This window comes from Ornithorhynchus anatinus, chromosome 8 (assembly GCF_004115215.2).
Source record: "Ornithorhynchus anatinus isolate Pmale09 chromosome 8, mOrnAna1.pri.v4, whole genome shotgun sequence".
Taxonomy (NCBI): domain Eukaryota; kingdom Metazoa; phylum Chordata; class Mammalia; order Monotremata; family Ornithorhynchidae; genus Ornithorhynchus; species Ornithorhynchus anatinus.
The window spans coordinates 34,001,020-34,023,743 of NC_041735.1; the positions used below are offsets into that span (position 1 = coordinate 34,001,020).

Genomic DNA, 22,724 nt, shown 5'->3' on the forward strand with positions numbered 1-22,724 from the left:
TCCGAATTTTTCTTTGTCATTCATTTTTCTTCGTAGTGCTTGGCAACTAAGCTCCCCACCATGTTATGCTGCACCCTTCTCCCAAATAAATGATTCCAAAATTAATTCTTACTAGACCTGTTAATGTTTAGTCTTTTATTGTAAGCTCACAGTACTCTTTCAAGCAGTTCCAAGCACAGTGATCTGCATATAATGTCTTGTCATATGCTGTCGAGTCAGCTGGACCCATAGCGACTCCACAGACACACCTCTCCCAGAACGCCCCACTCTCCAGCTGCAATTCTGGTAGGTGTATTCACAGAGGTTTCTTGGTAAAAATATGGAGGTGGTTTACCATAGCCTTCTAACCCACAGTACACTAGGGGCCTGCCTTCGAATCCCTCTTACAGCTGCCACCCAGCACAGGTGAGTTTTGACTTGTAGCAGACTGCCTTCCACTTGTTAGCCACTACCCAAGCTAGGAATAGAAAGGGTATGCCTCTGCTTGACTCACCCTCTCATAGCAGAAACTGGTAGAGTACTGGAAATTCTCCAGCTGTGATCAAAATATTGATGGCATTTGTTAAGCTCTTATTATGTGCCAAACATTATTCTAACATGGGGTAGATCCAAGATAATCAGGTTGTCCCACTTGGGGCTCACACTCTTAATCCCCATTTTATGGATAACTGAGGCAGAGAGAGGTCAGGTGACTTGCCCAAGGTCACAAAGCAGACAAGCAGCGGAGCCGGGATCTGAACCCACGTCCTCTGACTCCCAAGCCCACACTTTTTCCACTAAATCATGCTGCTTCTCCAATCCTAAGAGGGGCTGCGTGTAATATATACTCATAAATACCACTGATAGATTGATTTGACAGATGATGTGGTCTAAAAGAGAAGGTGCATGCTTCATGTAAATAATGTCTGAACTCTTGTTCAACTTCATCTTTCTCCACTGCACTCTTTCACACCTTTTGTCATCCCATTTCTTTGCCTGTCAGTACTCCCCAGTGCAAATGTCCTCTTTAATTCCTTAATTAGTTGGATTTCTAAATCAATCCATCTCCCCAAATTTCCTCCCATTATTCCACTCCCTCTCAATATGTCTCCTTACTTTTAGCAGATGAACCGAGTAATATGTCTTTTGAATGTAACTTTATCTTACAGAGTAGGCTGCCCTGCACCTCACACAAATTCCTTGGGGTCTCTTATATTTCCCACTTGTGCCACTCCTCAGGTTGCCTCCTCGAATGAATGGTAAAATCAATCAATCCAGCCATCAATGGTATTTATTGAGTGTTTATTTAGTGCAGGGAAATGTACTAAGCACTTGGGAGAGGAAAATGCAAAAGTCTAGTGTGAGAGCTTGAATACTGCCCCACGGTCCAGAGCTCTGTAGACTGCTGATATATCAAGGGTCCGTGTCCACGTGTCCACGCAGACACTCCCTGGCAGTTTAGTTTGGACCGAATTTAAGTTGATCATGTTACTGAAGTGCTTACTGTGTGTCAAACACTCTACTAAGTTCTGGAATAGATACAAGATAATCAGATGGGACACAGTCCATATCCCATGTGGGCCTCACGGTCTTAAACCCCATTTTAAACATGATGGAACTGAGGCTTACAAAACTGAAGTGACTTTTCAATTAGAACCCAGATTCTCACACTCCCTAGTCTGCACTTCTTCCCCTTGGCCACACTGCTTCTCTCCCTATGGTCCCTCCTTAGGTTGGGGCAATCACCATGCCATTCACAGAGGTGGGACTGTTGTGTGCCCTCGGAGCCAAATTATAGGGTTTTGGCTCAAAATACCCATGACCCATGGCTGCAGCTGCCATACAGCACTGCTCTTCAAATGAATCTTTTCATTTCCAAATAGTCTGTCAGTTGATTATTTTGACCACATTTGAGGCTAGGTCATTCGACTGAGGGTATCCTAGACAGTAAGGAAGAAGAAGGACATCACATTCAATGGCAAATTCCTAACCCTGGTCATATTATCTGACTCGTGGTGCCTCTTAAACTTAGTACACTGCGTCTCAAAAACTAGACATGTGAATCGCAGTTATCTCTGTGTGATCACTGGGATCTCCTCAGCTCTTCCCCTGGATGAAAATTTGGCCCTAGAGTCACTTTAGGAGGGGTCGGACCATCTGTTATGTCAACTGCATCCTAAGGCCCTCCCCTGTTTCCCTTCCAGGAACAGGACAGAATGTCATATAAGCCTCCAAACTGCAGTGGAATCATTCTGAGTCCTGTCAGTCACCCTCCCGGCTCTTCACCCCCCTCCCTTGGTGTCCTAGGCAAATTTGTCCCTCGAACACCCAGCTACAAGGAGAGGTTACAATGATTCTGGATTTTTAACACTTGAATCGACAGGATCTTTAACAGATGAATTTGTTAATGTGAAATAAAAATGCCTTGACCTTTCCTTTCATACATTTCCCTTCCCCAGGACCCTACTTTCCTGTAGGCATCGTGCTTTCTTGTTCTTGCCCTTCAGCCTCTCCAGCTATCTCAGGTTGCAGGTCCACCCTCTCCTGATTTCCTGAGGCCCAGGAAAAAACGCCAGGGATGGGAGCCTCATTCCTCAGGTTTCCTAACCTCCAGGCCCCAACGTGGAAAAGCATTCACCTATCCCTTTTCCCCTCAAGATTGCTCAGCCCCTTCTCTAACTGTAAATGGTTGAGGGATTGCGATAAAGTATAGGCCCATAGAAAACTACTGTCTCCTAGGAGAAAGTCGACATTGCCTGTGTTAATCAGTAGATCAATTAATGGAATCGCTTGAGCACTTACTGCCCTGTTCTAAGTGCGTGTTAAGGTCATTGATCCTACCCATCTGCTGGAATTCTTTGAATTGACCGTTCAGTATGTAGATGTCCAGGTAAGAGGTGGCCATAATATTGTGAGAAGTTCTAAAGTCTTTTGAAAGCTGGAGTTTATCAAAATGGACTGTGGAAACCCGACTATTCCCTACCAATCTGACTGACATACTCGATTCATTTTGGATCCTTTTCAAGTCTTTTTTTCATGCCCTGTTACTAATTCTCATGTCTCTGGTCCATCCTGATTTCACCAGTGGTCTTGCAGAAATTTGTATCGGGAAGCAATGGCCGTTGATGTGGCTCTGGGAATGTGTTTCCTCTCCCAGACTGGAGTAGGTATCCTGGGGAACTCTCTCCTCATCACACTCTACCTCACTTTGTTCCTCCAGGGTTCCAAACGGAAGCCCACAGACCTGACCGTCATCCACCTGGCCCTGGTCTACACTGTGATGCTCCGTACAAGGGGTATCCTCATAGCAGCAGAGGTGTTGGGGCTGGAGTTTGTCCAGAATGATGCTGAGTGTAAGCTCTTGGGCTTGGTCTACCGCATCACGCGGGCCCTCTCCCTCTGCACCACCTCCCTCCTGAGCATGGTCCAGGCCATCACCATCAGTCCTAGCACCTCTTATCTGTTCCAGCTCAAGATTCAGATCCAAAAGTTCATCCTCCCGGTCTTAGCCATCTTGTGGATTCCCAACTCCCTGATAAGCACTAACCTTCTGTTCCAAATGTTCGCTTTTCCCAATATAACCAACACGGATACCAACTGTTATATGGTGCCCATAAGCACACTCCTCCAGAAGCTGCTTCTCACCTTCATGGCTCTCCGTGACATCCTCTCCCTGGGGTTCATTAGCTGCTGCAGTGGGTACATGGTCCTTCTCCTGCACCGACACAGACAGCAAGTCCAGCATCTTCACAGCCCCAGCCAAGCCCACGAAACATCGCCAGAGAGACGAGCCACCCAGACCATTGTGCTGCTGGTGAGCTGCTTTGTAGTCTTCTACTGTGGAGACCTTGTCTCTTCCCTGTTTCTAGGGACATCCATGAAGAATAATGCTGCCATCTTCAATGCTACCATGTTTATGACCAGTGGATATGCCACTATCAGCCCCTTTGTTGTGCTCACCTGTGACAGAAGGGTCATTAAGTTCCTAACTGATTTTCTGGGGAATAGGACCCTCAAATCCTCTCAGACCACAGTGCTATCTGGCAGCCCTCTTTGATATGGAAATCCATGTGGAGATCCTGTTTCACAAGCAATGAGCTCTTGGGAGAATAACATCACCATTAAACGAAGGATATTCCTAGACCCAATCCCTGCAGAAAATCAGGGCTTCACTGGTGGAGGGCGGGGGAGGTATTATGACACCAAGAATTTCTGTCCAGACAACCCTCCTCTGGAATCTTTCCCAGTTTCATGGCCAAGATCCCTTTAGTAGCTCTAGCAACTCCCACAATGTTTTGCTGGATCTCTCTGGAACATTCATGGGATCTGCCCTCCATCTCTCTTGATGTGGGGAAGCAGAGAAGCATGGTGAAAAGAGAACGGATCTGCGATTCAGAAGTCCTGCTTGCTAAACCCAGCTCTGCCACTTATCTGCTGTGTGATCTTGAACAAATCTTTCACTTCACCTCATTCCCTCAACTGTAAAATACAGATTCCATACCTTTTCTCCCTCTTACTTAGATTAGGAGTCCCTTGTGGAGTAGGGACTGTGTCCAACTTAATTAATTTGTATCTGTCCCACTGCTTAGAAGAGCTCTCACTCCCTCCCTCCAGGCTCACATATCCTCCTGCCTTCAGGACATCTTCCCCTGGATGTCCTCCCACCACCCAAAACTCAACGTGTCGAAGCCTGGGCTCCTCATCTTCCCTCCCAGAGCCTGTCCTCTTCCTGATTTTCCCATCACTGTGGTCGGCACTCCCATCATTCTAATCTCAAAAGCCCGCAACCTCGGTGTCATACTTGACTCCGCTCTCTCATTCGCCCCACATATCCAACCAGTCACCAAAACCTGCCGGTCTCACCTTCACCACATCGCCAAGATCCACCCTTTCCTCTCCATCCAATCCGCTACCACGTTAGTACAATCGCTATCCTATCCCCACTATATTACTGCACCAGCATCCTTTCTGATCTCCCAACCCCCTGTCTCTCCCGGCTTCAGTTCATCCGTCATTCTGCTGCCCGAATTATATTTCTACAGAAACTCTCTGGGCGTGTCATGCCCCTCCTCCAAAATCTCCAATCTGTCAACCTTCGCATGAAGCAAAAACTCCTCACTCTTGGCTTCAAAGCTCTCCATCCCCTCACCCCCTTATACCTTCCCTCCCTTCTCTCCTTCTCCATCCCAGCCCACACACTCTGCTCCTCTGGTGCTGCTAACCTCCTCACTGTGACTCGTTCTTGCCCGCCCCGCTGTGAACCCCTGGCCCAAGTCCTCCCTCTGTCCTGGAATGTCCTCCCTCCTCAAATCCAGCAAACTAGCACACTTCCTCGCTTCAAAGGCTCACCTCCTCCAGGGGGCCTTCCCAGATTGAGCCCCCCTTTTCCTCTGCCCCTCCTCCCCCTCCTATCGTCCCCACTCCCTCCCTCTGCTCTACCTCCTTCCCTGCCCCACAGCACTTGTGTATATTTGTATATATCATTTATTACTCTATTTTATTACTGATGTGTATATATCTATGCTTCTATTTATCTATTCTTATGGTATTGCTGCCTGTCTACTTGTTTTGTTTTACTGTCTGTCTCCCCCTTGTAGACTGTGAGCCCATAGTTAGGTAGGGATTGTCTCTATCTGTTGCCGAATTGTATTTCCAAGCATTTAGTACAGTGCTCTGCACACACGAAGTGCTCAATGAATACAATTGAATTAATTAATTAATTAATTAATTAATTAACGATGGGAAGAATCACACCCTGGAATCTCAGTGTCAAAAGCTTCCCCGTGGAAGGATGTTTGTAGCAGCGGTTTAATACAAGAGCCGAGGGTTGGGAGTCAGAGGTTGTGGGTTCTATTCCAGGCTCCAGCACTTGTCAGTTGTGTGACTTGGGGTAAGTCACTTAACTTCTCTGTGCCTCAGTGACTTCATCTGGAAAATGAGGATTAAGACTCTGAGGCCCACACGGGACAACCTGATTACCTTGTATCTCCCCCAGTGCTTAGAACTGTGCTTGGCACGTAGTAAGCACTTAACAAATACTATCATGATTATTATTATTATTAGCATTATTAATGAAACCCTGATTATCTCCAGGGGTTGAGAGCAATCACTCAACCAGTGGTATTTACTGAGTGCTTTCTGTGTGGAGAGCTCTTTATTATGTACTTTGGAGTACAATAGAGTAAGTAGACACGGTCCCTGCTTTCAAGCACACAATTTTGTGGTCCAGATAAGGTCTTCACCAGGAGCAGATAATGTTCTAACATCATATCCTGAGTGTGCTTGTGTGAAAGCTTCGCAGGGCTCTTGGGGTGAACAGAAGGGGTTTGCAGTGAGCTATTGGATCTGTATAGATATCAAAATTACCCAAGAATTGTATGAGAAAAGTAAAGGTACAGGGGAGGGAGAGACTTTCAAGAGTCCTGGCTCTTCAGGCTTGGGCCGTGGAATCTGACATTAGTTCACAGTGGAGCAGGAAGTGACTACCCTGCAGGCCCTAGAGTTCTTTGCAAATTAGTTCAGTTCATGGGTTGTGCAGAAAAGAGCAGGGACAGAGAGCGTGACATGGTGTGATGCAGTAAATGAGGAGGGTAAAGTAAGTTTGTAAATCCTTAAGTACATCCTTAAATCCTGTAAGTCAGGGCCTTCTCACTCCCAGACCATGGTCCCACGGTCTGATCAACTAAATATTGTGGGCAGGGTTCCCAGGTACTAGGATTTGGAGAACGAACTTGGAGTTTCAAGAAGGCCCATTTACAAGGGAGTGAAGGTCCCTGCTTGACTTTTGGGGAGCGTGGCTTAGTAGATAAACCATAGAACTGAGGAGTCAGAAGGACTAAGCAAGCATCAAGCCATCCACCCGGAAGACATCATCACATCTTCAAGGGTCCCAGCACAGGTGTCGACCAGCCCTCCAGAGGGGTCGGGCCGAACTTCTTCTGGGAACTCGAGGGCGCTGCAGCTTGTGGATGGAGATAGATGGGGAAGAGGAGATCATGGAGATGAGAGCCAAGTCCTCAGATCTGGTGCTGTGCCGGGCTGCAAAGGTGGGGAGACATGGATTGATCTCTTGGTCTGACTTCAGGGAGGAGACATCCTTCCAGCCCAGTGTGGGGATCTCCAGGCCTGACCGCTGGGAACCAAAGAATCTCCGGAAAGCCATCTCTAGCTCATTCACGGTGATTGGTTGAGTGCCCGGGAGAACCTGCAGAAAGAGGAGACACAAAATTCAGGCATTATCGAGAAGAAAACAACAACCTGATCACATCCCAAAGTGCTTCTAGACTCTTCTCAAGGGAGGAAGAGTTTACACTGAAAAGAGTCACCCAAAACTTTTTTCTCAGGAAAATAACAATAATAAATAATAATGGCATGTGTTAAGCACTTATTATGCGAGAAGCTTCGGAGAAGCAGCGTGGCTTAGTGAAAAGAGCCCGGGCTTGGGAGTCAGAGGTCGTGGGTTCTAATCCTGGCTCCACCACTGTCTGCTATGTGACCTTGGGCAAGCCACTTAACTTCTCTGAGCCTCAATTCCCTCATCTGGAAAGTGGAGATTAAGACTGTGAGCTCCACGTGGGACAGCCTGATTACCAAGTATCTCCCCCAGCGCTTAGAACAGTGCTTGGCACAGAGTAAGTACTAAACAAGTACCATAAGGATTACTATTATGACAAGCAAATCGGTTTAGAAACAGTCTCTGTCTCGCATAGGGCTCACAGACTTAATCCCCATTTTACAGATGTGGAAACTGAGAATGTAATAATAATAATAATAATGTTGGTATTTGTTAAGCGCTTACTATGTGCCGAGCACTGTTCTAAGCGCTGGGGTAGACATAGGGGAATCAGGTTGTCCCACGTGGGGCTCACAGTCTTAATCCCCATTTACAGATGAGGGAACTGAGGCACGGAGAAGTTAAGTGACTTGCCCACAGTCACACAGCCGACAAGTGGCAGAGCTGGGATTCGAACTCATGAGCTCTGACTCCAAAGCCCGTGCTCTTTCCACTGAGCCACGCTGCTTCTCCAATGTAGAAGTGAAGTGACTTGCCCAAGGCCATATAAAAGGCATTTCTATGCAGGTAATGTTACAGAAAAACGTATCCCCGCTGTCCTGCTGACTTACATTCCATAATCCTATTGGGATGGTGCAAGAGCCAGGACTTAGAGTCCCACTCTTTTGAACCTAACACCCCTTTTCCACCGAGGTCCTGTGACCTAGGGCAACAGCTACACTCCCGAGTCATTCAAACAGTAGGGAGGAAGGGAGAACTCACCTGGGATGGCCCTGAGCTTCTGATGAACAAGATGGAGCCAGTCTTCCTGGGAACAGACGTCATGAGGGTCCTGCCATCTGAAGGTAAACATTATTATTAGTATCATTATCATTATTATTATTATGATACGGAATGCCCTCCCTCCTCACCTCCACCGAACTCTCTTCCCCTCTACAAAGCCCTACTGAGGGCTTACCTCCTCCAGGAGGCCTTCCCAGACTGAGCCCCCTTTCCCTCTGCTCTCCCCTTCCCCTCCCCCCAACTCTTCCCCCTTCCCCTCAGCACTGTGCATGTTTGTATATATTATTTATTACCTTATTTATTTTGTTAATGATGTGGATATCTCTATGATTCTATTTATCTTGATGATGTCCGCACTAGACTGCTCGTTTTGTTTTGTTCTGTTTTGCTGTCCGTCTCCCCCGTTTAGACTGTGAGGACCCGTTATTGGGCAGGATTGTCTCTATCTGATGCCAAATTGTACACTCCAAGCGCTTAATACATTGCTCTGCACATAGTATGTGCTCAATAAACACTATTGATTGAATTGAATGAATGAATGAAGTGCTTACTATGTTCCAAGCACTGTTCTAAGCGCTGTGCCGATACAAGTTAATCAGGTTGGACACAGTCCCTGTCCCTCATGGGGCACACAGTCTTAATCCCCATTTTACAGATGAGGTACCCGAGGCCCAGAGAAGTGAAGTGACTTGCCCAGGGTCACACAGCAGATATGGGTCAGAACGGGGAGTAGAACCCAGGTCCTTCTGACTGCCAGGCTCATGATCTATCCGGTAAGCCACGCTGCTTCTCAAAAACACAAAAACCGTTCTGAGATAGTATCAGGTCCTGGACCAACAGATCCGCACACATTTCGGCATAACAGGATTAAGAAAAGGAAAAGAGACAGGGTGGAGGAGAGGGCCGGGGGGGTGGGTTGCTTTCTGGAGGAAATGGGACTTGAGCCACAGGGTAAAGAGGAGATGGGGGCAAGGGATGGGGAAGAGCAACAGGACAGAATGATGGCTGCATGTCTGGAGCAGCCTGGGCACAGATCTAGGAAGCCGAGGACTAAGAAGAGATTGAAAGAAGAAGCTTGGCTTTGAGATTGGCATTGTAAGGGTCTTGGGAAGAGCCCAAGTGAAACTATAAGAGAAACCTGACTGGGGCAGGCAGGGGAATGGGGCTACCGAGAGTAGCAGGCTAGGAAATAGCTAAATTAAAGTATGGAAGGGGAGAGACAGAATGAGAGAGAGAGAGAAAGGAATGTTGAGACAGAGACACAAAGAAAAAGAGAGGCAGAGAGAGAAAGAGAGAGGGGAAACCCACAGCCCCTATTGCTTTGTGCAGGAGAGAGGTGCTTGGTGTTCACAGGAAGGGGAGGGGAGGAAGAGATGGATGAGGGAGAAAAATGAAGCCAAAGGAAGCGAGGGAGGAAAAGAGGAAGTGGCCCATATGCTGGGCTTCGGACCTACCTGCAGCCAGAGGAGAGATCCAGACCCAGTGACGCTTGGGAGCCTGTGAGCCATTCTTGTCAGAGCTGGAAGGAAAAAGGAATGAACCGGATTGATCCCTCTCTGGTTTAGAGGAGTTTTCCAAGCCTAGTTTTTGTTTCTCCCGGATTCCAGTAGAGCAGATCCAGCTTTTCAAGGGCGAACCCATTCCCATGCTAGGAGGGCTGGCTAGTGGGGCCATCTCGGGACCTCCCTGACCACCGCTCCTGCTTCCTAGGGACACAGATTCTCCACGGCTCCTTGGCGGGCTGGGTAGGTGGTTAGCGAGGCTGGTCATCCTGCAGCTGGGAGAAAGCCAGATCCAAACGGGTGGCCCAGCTCTCTGGGTGACTGCTGACTATCGACTGAGCTGAAGGCCATTAAAGGCGATGTCATGATGAATTCCTAGGATTATAGTTTTCTCACATCATTATTGGTGGTTCTCGAGGCACCGGCCACCCCACTTCGTGGCCAAGGTGTGATGTGAGCAACCGTGAACACGAAGACGTTACGGGAGGGGAGTGGTGGGAGATGAGTCTATCGCGGGAGGAGTGCCAGGGAGTGGGAGACATCATCATCCTCAGTGATTTTCCTGACCGCCTTAAAAGCACAAAGCAGGGAAACTAAGGCCTTGGGAGAGGTAAACGGGAACAAGTCAGGCTCTCCTACTTGGACCCGAAGCCCCACTTCATTCATTCAATAGTATTTACTGAGCGCTTACTATGTGCAGAGCACTGTACTAAGCGCTTGGAATGTACAAATCGGCAACAGATAGAGATAATTCCTGCCCATTGATGGGTTTACAGTCTAATCGGGGGAAACACACAGACAAAAACAATAGGAATAAATACACTCAAGGGGATGTACATCTCATTAAAACAATAGCAATAAATAGAATCAAGAGGATGTACATCTCATTAACAAAATAAATAGGGTAATAAAAATATATACAAATGAGTGGACGAGCCAGTGCTGAGGGGAAGGGAGAGGGGGAGGAGCAGAGGAAAAGGAGGGGAAAAAGGGGGCTTAGCTGAGGGAGGTGAAGGGGGGGTAGAGGGGGTGCAGAGGGGGTAGAGGGAAAAGGGGAAGCTCAGTCTGGGAAGGCCTCTTGAAGGAGGTGAGCTCTCAGTAGGGTTTTGGAAGAGAGGAGGAATTAATTTGGTGGAGGTGAGGAGGGAGGGCTTTCCAGGACAGCGGGAGGACGTGGCCCAGGAGTCGACGACGGGATAGGCGGGAACGGAGGACGGTGAGGAGTTGGGCGGCAGAAAAGCGGCGCCTATGGGGTAGGCAGTAGAAAGAGAGAAGGGAGGAGAAGTAGGAGGGGGCAAGGTGATGGAGAGCCTTGTAGCCTAGTAGGAAGTTTTTGTTTCGTGCGGAGGTTGATAGACAACCACTGGAGGTTTTTAAGAAGAGGAGTGACATGCCCAGAGCGTTTCTGCAGGAAGATGAACCGGGCAGCGGAATGAGGAATAGACTGGAACGGGGAGAGACAGGAGGAAGGGAGATCAGAGAGAAGGTTGACACACTAAACCAGCCGGGATATTATGAGAGCCTGTACCGGGAAAATAGCCGTTTGGGTGGGGAGGTAAGGGCGGATCTTGGCGATATTATAAAGGTGAGACCGGCAGGTTTTGGTGACGGATTGGATAGGTGGGGTGAATGAGAGAGCCGAGTCAAAGATGACACCGAGGTTGCGGGCTTGAGAGACGGGAAGGATGGTGGTACCATCCACAGTGATAGAGAAGTCAGGAAGAGGACAGGGCTTGGGAGGGAAGATAAGGAGCTCAGTTTTGGACATGTTGAGTTTTAGGTGGCGGGCAGACATCCAGGTAGAGACGTCCTGGAGGCAGGAGGAGATAGAGCCTGAAGGGAGGGGAAGAGGACAGGGGCAGAGATGTAGATTTGTGGAAAGGGACTCTATCTGTTTTTCTACTCCAGGGCATAGCACAGTGCTTCACACGTAGTAAGCCCTAAACAATTACCCAAATTCATACACGGAATTCATAGCGGCTGTCCTGTTGTTTTGAGATTCCACAACCCTGCTGCTCTACCCCCCTTCCTCTGCAGAAATGCCTAAAGAGAGAGAGCTGCAGGAGGAGCCGAGTCCAGGACAGAACTTCACCATGAAATAACAAGGCTCAGCAGGCCTGGCTTTTTGGCATTTTAGCTAAGGAAACTCCGGGACATTTCCCCACCTCACGGGCCTAAGCTGTTCGTCGCTGATTCGGAAGTGGAGGAAAGCACTCAGTTTGCAGTCAACAAATAGTACAGTCATCTGATCGAATGCAGCGCCTTTCCTTGCAATACGATGGCAACGAACCTACAATTTGTTCCTTCCTAGTACCTCCTTGTTGTGACTTCCCCCCATCCCTGGACCATAAAAGGTGCGTTGTGCTCCTTCAGAATATCTCCTCACCGCAACTTGGCAGTTCCCACCCCCTGAGCTGGAAATGTGAACTGCTGCCTCTGAGTACCTCCTTGTCGCTCACTTACAACATTGACTCTACGAGAGTGAAGCTGTTTCTTGCCACTTCTGAGCACCTTCTCGGGGTGGCTTTGAAGCATGGACCTCCCCGAGACATCTCCCGGGGTTTAACAGGTATGTGACTAGCATTGCGTATTTATTTTGTGCAAAGCACTGGACAGAGTACAATATAACAGAGTTGGAAGACATGTTCCCTGCCTACAGGAGATTTGAGAGGGGGAGGCAGACATTAATATAAAGTAATAAATTATGGATATGCACTTTAGTGCTGTGGGGCTGGAAGAGGAGTGAATGAAAGGGACAAATCCAAGTGTGACACAGAAGGGCGTGGGAGGAGAGGAAATTCGATGTCCAAGCGGTCCAGGCGTGATACTTACATGGCAGCATCAAATATCTTCACTCTCCTGGACACCCAAGGTCCTGGGGATGTCGTTGCGACCGTGGAGAAGAGGGGCAGCCTACACAAATGATTCACTTCCACACAACCTTAAAAATCAAAGACACATTTCCACCACTCTGTTCGCTATCAATTTCATGACCTCTCCCAACCAAGGAATCTACAAATTTCCTCCTGGAAATGAAGGGCTAGGAATGCGGTAGGCAAGTCATTAGGGAAAGGGGAGAAGGGGGAGATGGGATGGTGCGAGAGTGTCACTGGAGAACGACAGGGAAGCCGACTCCTCCCCCTTTCCCAGAGAGTCTAACAATAATAATAATGATAATAATAACGGTATTTGTTAAGTACTTACTGAGTGCTAAGCACCGTTCTACACGCTGGGGTCGATAGAAGATAATCAGGGTGTCCCACCTGGGGCAGAGTCTTAACCCCCACAGAACCCACAGTCTTAATCCCCATTTTACAGAAAAGGTAACTGAGTCACAGGGAAATTAAGTGACTTGCCCAAGGTCTCCAGCAGACAAGTGGGCTAGGAAATGAGGATATTTAGATTATCAGTCCTGTGGGGGACTGTCTGACGGGATTACCTTGTATCTTTCCCAAATACCACAAATACCACAAGCATTACAGAATTGAGCCCCACCTAGGACAACCTGAGAACCTTGTATTTCCCCCAGTTCTTAGAACAGTGCTGGGTATATAGTAAGCGCTTAACAATTACCATCCTTATTACTATAGTAAGAGCTTAACAAATTTCATTAAAAAAAGAGACAGTCCAGAGCAGCAGCAGTAGATCCGTAGAATTCAGAGGCCAATACAGGTTCCTCTAGAAGGTGGCGACCTGTCAGTTCCCAGCTGAGGAACGGCAATTAAACGGCAATTAGCGAGTCATTAATAGGGTTGTTCGGAGTGAATGGGCTCTCTCATCCCTCGTTGCAAGGGGATGAATGATAGAACGTTGTTATCACCTTGGTAAAGCGGGTATTTTCCCAGCCCACACACTTCACCCCTCCAGATGCCAACCTACTCACTCTTCCTCGATTTCTTCTACCCCTCCCTGTCCTCTTGCTCCTGACCTGACTCCATCCTGGAACTACCTCCCTCTTCTTATCCGACAGATGAAAACTCTCACCACCTTCATAACCTTACTGAAGGCTGAGCTCCTCCAAGAGGCCTTCCCTGGTGAAGCCTTCCTTTCCTCTTTTCCTACTCTTTTCTGCATCGCCCTGTTACTTGCACTGGCAGCTTTCCACCCCTCCCTCAGGCCCCCATTACTTATGTCGATTGTTAACTTTGTTTTCTTCGGGCTCCTTGACAGAGAGGGGAGCCCCTGACTCTTTCTACCAAGGAGCCCCACACACACCGGGCTCCTACTTCCCCTTGCTCTTGCCCCTCCCCAGCTCCAAACCGGGTTCTGGGTTGAGCTCGGCGAGGTCAGAAGGGAGATCGGGGATGGAGCACTTGCCTGGAAGTCAAAAGGAACCGAGTTCTAATCCTGATCCGCCACATGTCTGCTGTGGGACCTTGAACAAGTCACTTAATTTCTCTGGGCTTCGGTTACCTAGTGTAAAATGAGGATTAAGAATGCGAGCCCCATAAGGGACAGGGACTGTGTCCAACCTAACTTCGATCTACGCCAGCGCCAAGAATAGTGTTCTAGGGGAGCGAATGTGTCTATACATTGTTGTACTGTCCACTCCCAAGAGTTCAGTACAGTGTTCTGCACACGGTAAGCGCTCAATCAATACGATTGAATGAATGAATGAATGACCAATCCCAGCCCCACCACTTGCTGCCGTAGGACCTTGGGCAAGTCGTTTCACTTCGCTGTCCCTCAGTTTCCTCCTCCGTAAAATGGGGATTGAGATTCTGAGGCCCAGGTGGGACTTGGATTGCGTCCAGTGTAATTAGTGTGTTTCTACCCCAGTGCTTAGTACAGTGCCTGGCACTGAGACCTCACCTCCTCCAGGAGGCCTTCCCAGACTGAGCCCTCCCTTTCTCTCTGCCCCTCCTCCCCTCCCCATTCCCCCTACTCCCTCCCTCTGCTCTATCCTCTTCCCCTCCCCACGGCACTCGTGTCTTTTTGTATATATAGAGAAGCAGCGTGGCTCAGTGGAAAGGGCACGGGCTTTGGAGTCAGAGGTCATGGGTTCGAATCCCAGCTCTGCCACTTGTCAGTTGTTTGATTGTGGGCAAGTCACTTCACTTCTCTGTGCCTCAGTTACCTCATCTGTAAAATGGGGATTAAGACTGTGAGCCCCACGTGGGACAACCTGATTCCCTTGTGTCTACCCCAGCGCTTAGAACAGTGCTCTGCACATAGTAAGCACTTAACAAATACCAACATTATTATTATCATTATATATTATTTATTACTGTATTTTATTAATGATGTATATCTGTCTATGATTCTGTTTATCTATTTTGATGAAGTAGCGTGGTTCAGTGGAAAGGGCCCGGCCTTCGGGGTCAGAGGTCATGGGCTCGAATCCTGACTTTGCCCCTTGTCAGCTGTGTTACCGGGGGCAAGTCACTTCACTTCTCTGTGCCTCAGTTACCTCATCTGTAAAATGGGGATTAACTGTGAGCCTCACATGGGACAACCTGATTACCCTCTATCTACCCCAGCGCTTAGAACAGTGCCCTGCACATAGCGCTTAACAAATACCAACATTATTATTATTGATCAATACATTGATGGTTTATCTATTTTGATGCCTGTCTACTTGTTTTGTTGTCTGTCTCCCCCTTCTAGACTGCGGGCCCGTTGTTGGGCAGGAATGGTCTCTATCTCTTGCCGAACTGTACATTCCCAATGCTTAATAAAGTGCTCTGCAAACCGTGAGCGATCAATAAATCAATAATCGAATGAATAGTCTTTCCCAGTTACCCACACCCTCAGCAGACAGTGTCCAGAGCTTTGAAGGTGAGAATACCAGCCCCCCATTCCCAGTCTCCCACCAGGCACCCACACTCTAGCAGCAAGGGGCTCCGGGGACTTGTGGGTGAGAAGACAGGCGCCCCGATTCCCGGCCTCCTGCCTGGTAACCCATACCCAAGCAGTCAGGGTGTCCAGGAGTTCGTTCGGGAGCGGCCCGGCCCCTGGAGTTCCCTGGATGTTTCCCCACAAAGCCTTCGGAACCACCGCCTCACAGAGCTGTGGGGCTTTTGGGGGGAGAAGCCCGGACCCCCTATTCTCTTCCCCTGCCAGGCAGTGTGTCAGGGGGCTTTGTGGGGGAGAAGACCAGGCCCCCACTCCCATCCCCTGCCCAAGCCCCCATCCACCGGCAAGCAGTGCGTCCGGAGGTTTTATGGGGGTGAGGACCAGCCCCTCACTCTGGGTTTCTCTATGAGGCAGCGTAAGTGGCCCAAGTGAGACTTTCTTGCACGCTTGATATTTTATACTCACCCTCTCGAGGAGCCCATCAGCTCCCACACGCGTGGGAAGTTGCGTGGCCTAGCGGCAAGCGCCTGGCCTTGGGAGTCAGAGGCCGTGGTTTCTAATCCCCGCTCCGCCACTCTTCTGCTGTGTGACCTTGGGCAAGCCGCTTAACTTCTCTGTGCTTCAGTGACGCCATCACCCAAATGGGGATGAAGAGCGTGAGCCCCACGCGGGACAACCTGATTACCTTGTATCTACTCCAGCGCTTAGAACAGAGCACGTAGTAGCGCTTAACAAATACCAACATGATTATCCATCTATTTATTATCCCACTCCCTTCCCATCCAACCCCGATCTTCCCCCGATCCCCGCCACGCTCTCTCCAGAGGGGTCTCACCTTCTCCCACCCCCAAGACCCACTGAGAAAGGGGTGGGAGAAGGTGAGACCCCTCTGGAGAGAGGCTCGGTTCTTGCCCGCCCACCTCCATGCTGTTTTTACCCCCTCCCACCTCCCTCCTTTTCTTCCTTTGCAGTTCATGTCATCGGACTTCAACCACTATAGAAACTTTCATCACTCTCCAACCCCCAGGACGCTCTCCAACCCCCACATCCGATTTTCTTTCATTTCTTCGATCGAATCTATTGAGCTCTCACTGTGTGCGCTGCTCTTGGAAGGTACAATTCAGCAATAAAAAGAGACAATCCCTGCCCACACCGGCCTGACAGTCTAGAAGCGGTCGTGACGCATTTCTCGCCTTCCTTCTCCCCTTCCCTCCCCCTGCATTGGTTCTCGGGGACCCCAGCATCCAGGTGGACATTTCCGATGACCTTCACAAGGCCCTCTTCCTCTCGCTCCTCGACGCTGCCATCCTCTCGGTCCTCACCACCTCCCCCACGCTCAATCTGGTCGCTGAACAATCTCAGGCCTCTCCAGCGCCGACATCCCACTCTCCGACTCCAACCTCCTCACCCACCTTTCTTTCCTCCTATGTCCGTGTCTGTAATTTATTTATTCATATTAATGTTTGGCTCCACCTCTAGACGGTAAGCTCTTGGTGGGCAGGGAACATGTCTGTTGGATTTACATATTGTACTCTCCGAGCCCTTAGAACAGTGCTCTGCACAAGTAAGCGCTCAATAAATGCGACTGACTGACTGAATCCCACACACCCCCTCCCCGAAAATCTGCTCTGTTCCCCCACAGAGATCTCTGATCTCCTGACCCCCTCCCTTATCCTGGGCCATAATTTTCTGCTTTTTTTAAAAAAGAAACCATGGTTGTAAGTGCTTACTATGTAGCAGACACCATTCTAAGTTCTGTCGTGGATAAAATCAATCATATCGAGCGCTTATTGTGTCCAGAGCACTGTATTATGTGCTTGAGAGAGAACAATATAATGGTGTTGACAGAAACAAGTTTACAGTCTAGGGGGAGCTGGACGTTAATATAAATTATGGATATGGACAGTAAGTGTTTGGGGGCTGGGTGTGGGGCTGAACCTTTCTCCTCCAGTCATCGCTGCCACGTCGACTCGAGACCTCCGCTTCCTTGGAGCCGCGCTATTAGTCCTCGATGACCTGCCCCTGGGTTTATATTCAGCCCTGCAACCCGGACCTTTGCACCCCCGATCAAGGACTCCGCCACTAAGGATCTCCCCGCCGCCACTCCAGCAGACCCCCAGCCATCAGCTCCCACTGTGCTCCTCCGCTCGACCCTGGGGACATTATGCTCCCCTGCTCGGGCCTGGGGACATTGTGCTCCCCTGCTCGGGCCTGGGGACATTATGCTCCCCTGCTCCTCCCACCCCGGGCCTTGGGACATTGTGCTACCCAACCGCCCTCCCCCTACTCCGCCCGAAGTGGTCATTTTGGGAAGCCCTCACTACCTCTTCCCCCTGGAGGTGATTGATTTCCCCCGCCCGGGCCAACAATGGCCTTGTTCTCACCGTGTTACCTTATCTTAGCCGCCATCTACACCCACAACCCACATCGGACATCCTCAGGGTACCCGCCGCCGCCTCAGAGACATTTGGACCATGAGCCCCAGGACTCTCCTTGCCGCTACCCTTTTGACATTGATTTTGATCAGGTCTACCCTTAGTCAAGTCAACCCCCGACCCTGGTCATCACCCGCTTATTAGTTATATTTTATTGTATCATATTACTATATTACCACTTTCACATGTTATCGTTAATTGTTCTCAGTGCTATCACCTACCTCTCTGGCCTCACCATGTCCTTCCACGCCCCCCATCTGCCCCTCCCAATCCTCTCCTTCCCCTTCCGCTCTCCCACCCAGCATTTTTCCCTCTCTCTCCTCTGCCTCCTCCCCGCCTCCTCTCCCCAGCCCTAGAACCCCGCTTTAACAGCGCCACCCCTCTTCCCCCTCCCCCTACGCTCCTCCCCACCAAACCCCCTCCTCCCACCCTTCCCCCTTCCCTCTTCCCCACCCACGCCCCATCCCAGTCCCCCTGTCCCACCGCCACCCCTCCTCCCCCGTTCCCCGTCCAGGGCCCCGCCAGCTCGTTCCCATCCAAACCCTCCCCTACCCCGCTCTCCCCCCTCTCCCCACCTAGCACCCACAGCTATCTTCAAGTGCGGCCTCTGGAACCCCCGCTCCATTACAGGTAAACTACCTTTCATCCATGACCTTTTCCTTTCCCGCTCTCTCCTCCTCCTCGCCCTTAAGGAAACCTGGCTCACTTCTGGGGACACGGTCGCCTCCGCTGCTCTCTCCAGCGGAGGCCTCTCCTTCTACAACTCCCCCAGACTCAGCGGAAAGGGAAGAGGCGTCGGCTTCCTTCTCTTACCCCCTTGCCGCTTCCACACTATCCCTCCTCCCCCATCCCTCTCCTTCCCCTCCTTTGAAGCCCATATCATTCGCCTCTACCACCCCCTCCAGATACTTGTAGCCGTCATCTACCGCCCTCCTGGTCCCACCACCGACTTCTTCAACCACCTAGACCCCTTTCTCACCTTCCTTCTCTTCTTCTCTCTGCCCACTCTGATCCTCGGAGACTTCAACATCCACATGGATGTACCCGATCACTCGTATGCTGCCCGCCTGCTATCGCTCCTTGACTCTGCCAACCTCCTGCTCCACCATACCTCGCCCGCTCACCGACTCGGTCACCCCCTCGATCTCGTCATGTCCTACCGCTGCACTATCTCCTCCCTCACCACCTCCGAAATTTCTCTCTCAGACCATAACCTTCTCACCTGCCTCCTCTCTCATACTCTCTCCTGCCTCCAAGACATCTCTACCTGGATGTCTGCCCGCCACCTAAAACTCAACATCTCCAAAACTGAGCTCCTCATCTTCCCTCCCAAGCCCCGTCCTCTCCCTGACTTCCCTATCACCGTGGATGGTAGGACCATCCTTCCCATCTCTCAGGCCCCGCAACGTCGGTGTCATCTTTGACTCGGCTCTCTCGTTCACCCCACACATCCGATCCGTTAGCAAAACCTGCCGGTCCCACCTTTACAATATCGCCAAGATCCGCCCTTTCTCCTCCACTCTAAATGGCTATCTTACTGCTACAGGCTCTCGTAATATCCCGGCTAGATTACTGTGTCAGCCTGCTCTCTGATCTCCCTTCCTCCTCTCTCTCCCCACTCCAGTTTATTCTTCACTCCCCTGCTCGGCTCATCTTCCTGCAGAAGCTCTCTGGGCATGACACTCCCCTTCTTAAAAACCTCCAGTGGTTGCCTATCAACCTCCGCACAAAACAAAAATTTCTCACTCTCGGCTTCAAAGCTCTCCATCTCCTTGCCCCTTCCTACCTCTCCTCTCTTCTCTCTTTCTACTGCCCACCCCGTACGCTCCGCTCCTCTGCCGCCCACCTCCTCACTGTCCCCCGTTCTCTCCTATCCCGCAGTCGACCCCTGGGCTACGTCCTCGCACGGCCCTGGAATGCCTTCCGACCTCACCTCTGCCAAACTAATTCTCTTCCTCTCTTCAAAACCCTACTTAGAGCTCACCTCCTCCAAAAGACCTTCCCAGACTGAGCTCCGGTTTTCCCTCTGCTCCCTCTACCCCCCCTTCACCTCTCCCCAGCTAACCCTCTTCTCCCTCCTTTCCCTCTGCTCCTCTCCCTCTCCCGTCCCATCCCATCCCCTCAGCACTGTACTCATCCGCTCAACTGTATATATCTTTGTTACCCTATTTATTTTGTTAATCAGATGTACATCACCTTGATTCTATTTATTTACTATTGTTTTAATGACATGTTCTTCCCCTTGACTCTATTTATTGTCATTGTTCTTGTCCTTCTGTCTCCCCCGATTAGACTGTAAGCCCGTCAAAGGGCAAGGACTGCCTCTATCTGTTACTGATTTGTACATTACAAACTGTTAGTACAGTGCTCTGCACATAGTAAGCGCTCAATAAATACTATTGAATGAATGAGTGGAATAGCTGCAAGGTAATCAGGTGGGACACAGTCCAAGTCCACGTGGGCCTCACGGTCTCAAACTCCATTATAAACATGACATAACTGAGGCAAAGAAAATTGAAGTGGCTTTCCAAGGGTCACATAGCCAAGAAGTGGTGGTGCCTGGACTGGAACTCAGGTCCCCAGACTCCCAAGCCTGCACTTCTTCCACTTGGCCACACTGCTTCTATCCTTATGGCCCCTCCCTAGGTTGGGGAAATCACCATACCGTTAACAGGCATGGGATCGTTCTGTGCCCTCAGCGGCTCTGGGTACAATGTCCCCTATTTTTCTGAGGATGCCAAGGGACAGGCTCCAGGAGTTCATCCCCCCACTTAAGATGAGGTCTCGTAGAGGCCTCAGAACCTCTTCGCTATGCCTTTCAATTGCCCGTTCTCTCCTTTGTCTTTTCCTGTAACTGAGGTGACCTCAGCTTCACGGCCATGGTCAACTGACTCATGAATGCCTGATTGGTCTCCTTAACCTCCTGGAGGCTCTAACCTATTCCATTAAGGCTGTGATGTTAGTCATATTTACTGAGCTTTTACTGTGTTCAGAACACTATACTAAGCACTTGGGAGAGAACAATAGAACACTATGCCAGAAACATTCCCTGCCCACAGGGAGCTTAGAGTCAAGAGCCAGAGATAGACATCAATATAAATACATTACATATACGTACTTGAGTCTTGTGGCGCTTGGGGGGCAGATGAATGAAGGAAGCAATTCAGGGCATGGAGAAGGGAGAGGAAGAAGAGGAAAGGAGGACTTAGCCAGGGAAGGCCTCTTGGAAGAGATGTGCCTTCAACAAGGCATTGAAGGGGAGGAGAGTAATTGTCTTTGGATTTTAGGATGGAGGGGGTTCCAGGCCAGAGAAAGGATGTGAGGAAGAGGTCTGTGGCAAGATAGATGAGACTGCAGTACAATGAGAAAGTTAGCATTAGAGGACTGAAGTGTGTGGGCTGTGTTGTACTAGAAGGATAGCAAAGAGCAGTAGGAGGGAGCAAAATGACTGAGTGCTTCATAGGCAATGGTGAGGAGTTTCTGCTTGGTGAGGAGGAGTGGGGAAACGTCCTGAACGTTTTTATAGAAAAATGATGTGGTCAGTAGAGTGAAGTAGAGTGGAGAGGGGAGAGGAGACAAGAGTCTGGGGTCCCAGCTCTGCCACTTGTCAGCTGTGTGATTGTGTGCAAGTCACTTAACTTCTCCATGCCTCAGTTATCTCATCTGTAAAGTGGAGATTAAGACTGTGAGCCCCATGTGGGACAACCTGATTCCCTTGTGTCTTCCCAAGCACATAGAACAGTGCTCTGCACATAGTAAGCGCTTAACAAATACCAACATTATTATTATGTCAGCAAAGAGACTGATGCAGTAATCAAGGCAGGATAGGATAAGTGGTTGCATTAACATGGTAGCAGTTTGGCTGGAGAGGAAAGGGCAGATTTAAGCGGTGTCGTGAAGGTGGAACTGACAGAACATTGTGGTGGATTGAATATGTGGGTAAAATGAGAGGGAGGAGTCAAGGATAAGGCCCAGGTTACGGGCTTGTGAGACAGGAATGGAGGGGGTGCTGTCTATGGTGATGGGAACGTCAGGAGGACAGGGTTTAGGTGGGAAGATGAGGTGGTCTGCTTTGGGCTTGTTGAGGGTGAGGATATCCAAGTAGAGATATCTTGAAGGCTGGTAGAGATGTGTGACTGGAGAAGGAGAGAGATGGTGGCCAGAGATGTAGATTTGAGTATCATCAGCATTGAGTTGGTAGTTGAAGCCATGGGAGCAAATGAGTTCTCCAAGGGAATGGGTGGAGAAGGAGGATAGAAGGGGACCCAGAACTGAACCCTGAGGGAAACCCACAGTCAAGTGGTGGGAAGGAGAGGAGAAGCCCGTGAAAGAGACTGAGAATGAGCGGTCAGGAAGTCGGGGGAGAACTAAGTTCATGCGCATGGCCTCCTTGTCTTCCAAGAGGACCCTTATCTTTTCCATGAATGCTTGAAATAGAATGGCCCCTTTTTGTCCTTGCTGACCTAATTCCCTGGAAAGCAAACCTCCTCTACTCAGTGAGTAAATGCCCCCCACGAGGCACCCGATGACCACTGTCGGCCCCCCTTTCGCAGTTCCATTACATCCTGGATTGACATCTTATCTGACCTTCTGGGGTGCCTTGAGTTCTTGCAGGTCCTACACCAATTCCGAATTCCACGGAAGACAGACGCCTGAGGGCTGGTGGTCCCCTTGTAGTCTTGCTCATCCTCACCAGGTGCTGAGTTCAGGACCTGG

General features: G+C 49.8%; 1 protein-coding gene across 1 annotated transcript; it reads left to right on the plus strand.

Moving 5' to 3' along the window:
* Positions 1-3,094: 3,094 nt before the first annotated feature.
* On the plus strand, positions 3,095-4,036 carry ORNANAV1R3170 (vomeronasal 1 receptor ornAnaV1R3170). The gene has a single exon (NM_001253562.1). It carries the CDS (start codon positions 3,095-3,097, stop codon positions 4,034-4,036), a length of 942 nt encoding a protein of 313 aa, NP_001240491.1.
* The last annotated feature ends 18,688 nt before the right edge of the window (positions 4,037-22,724 follow it).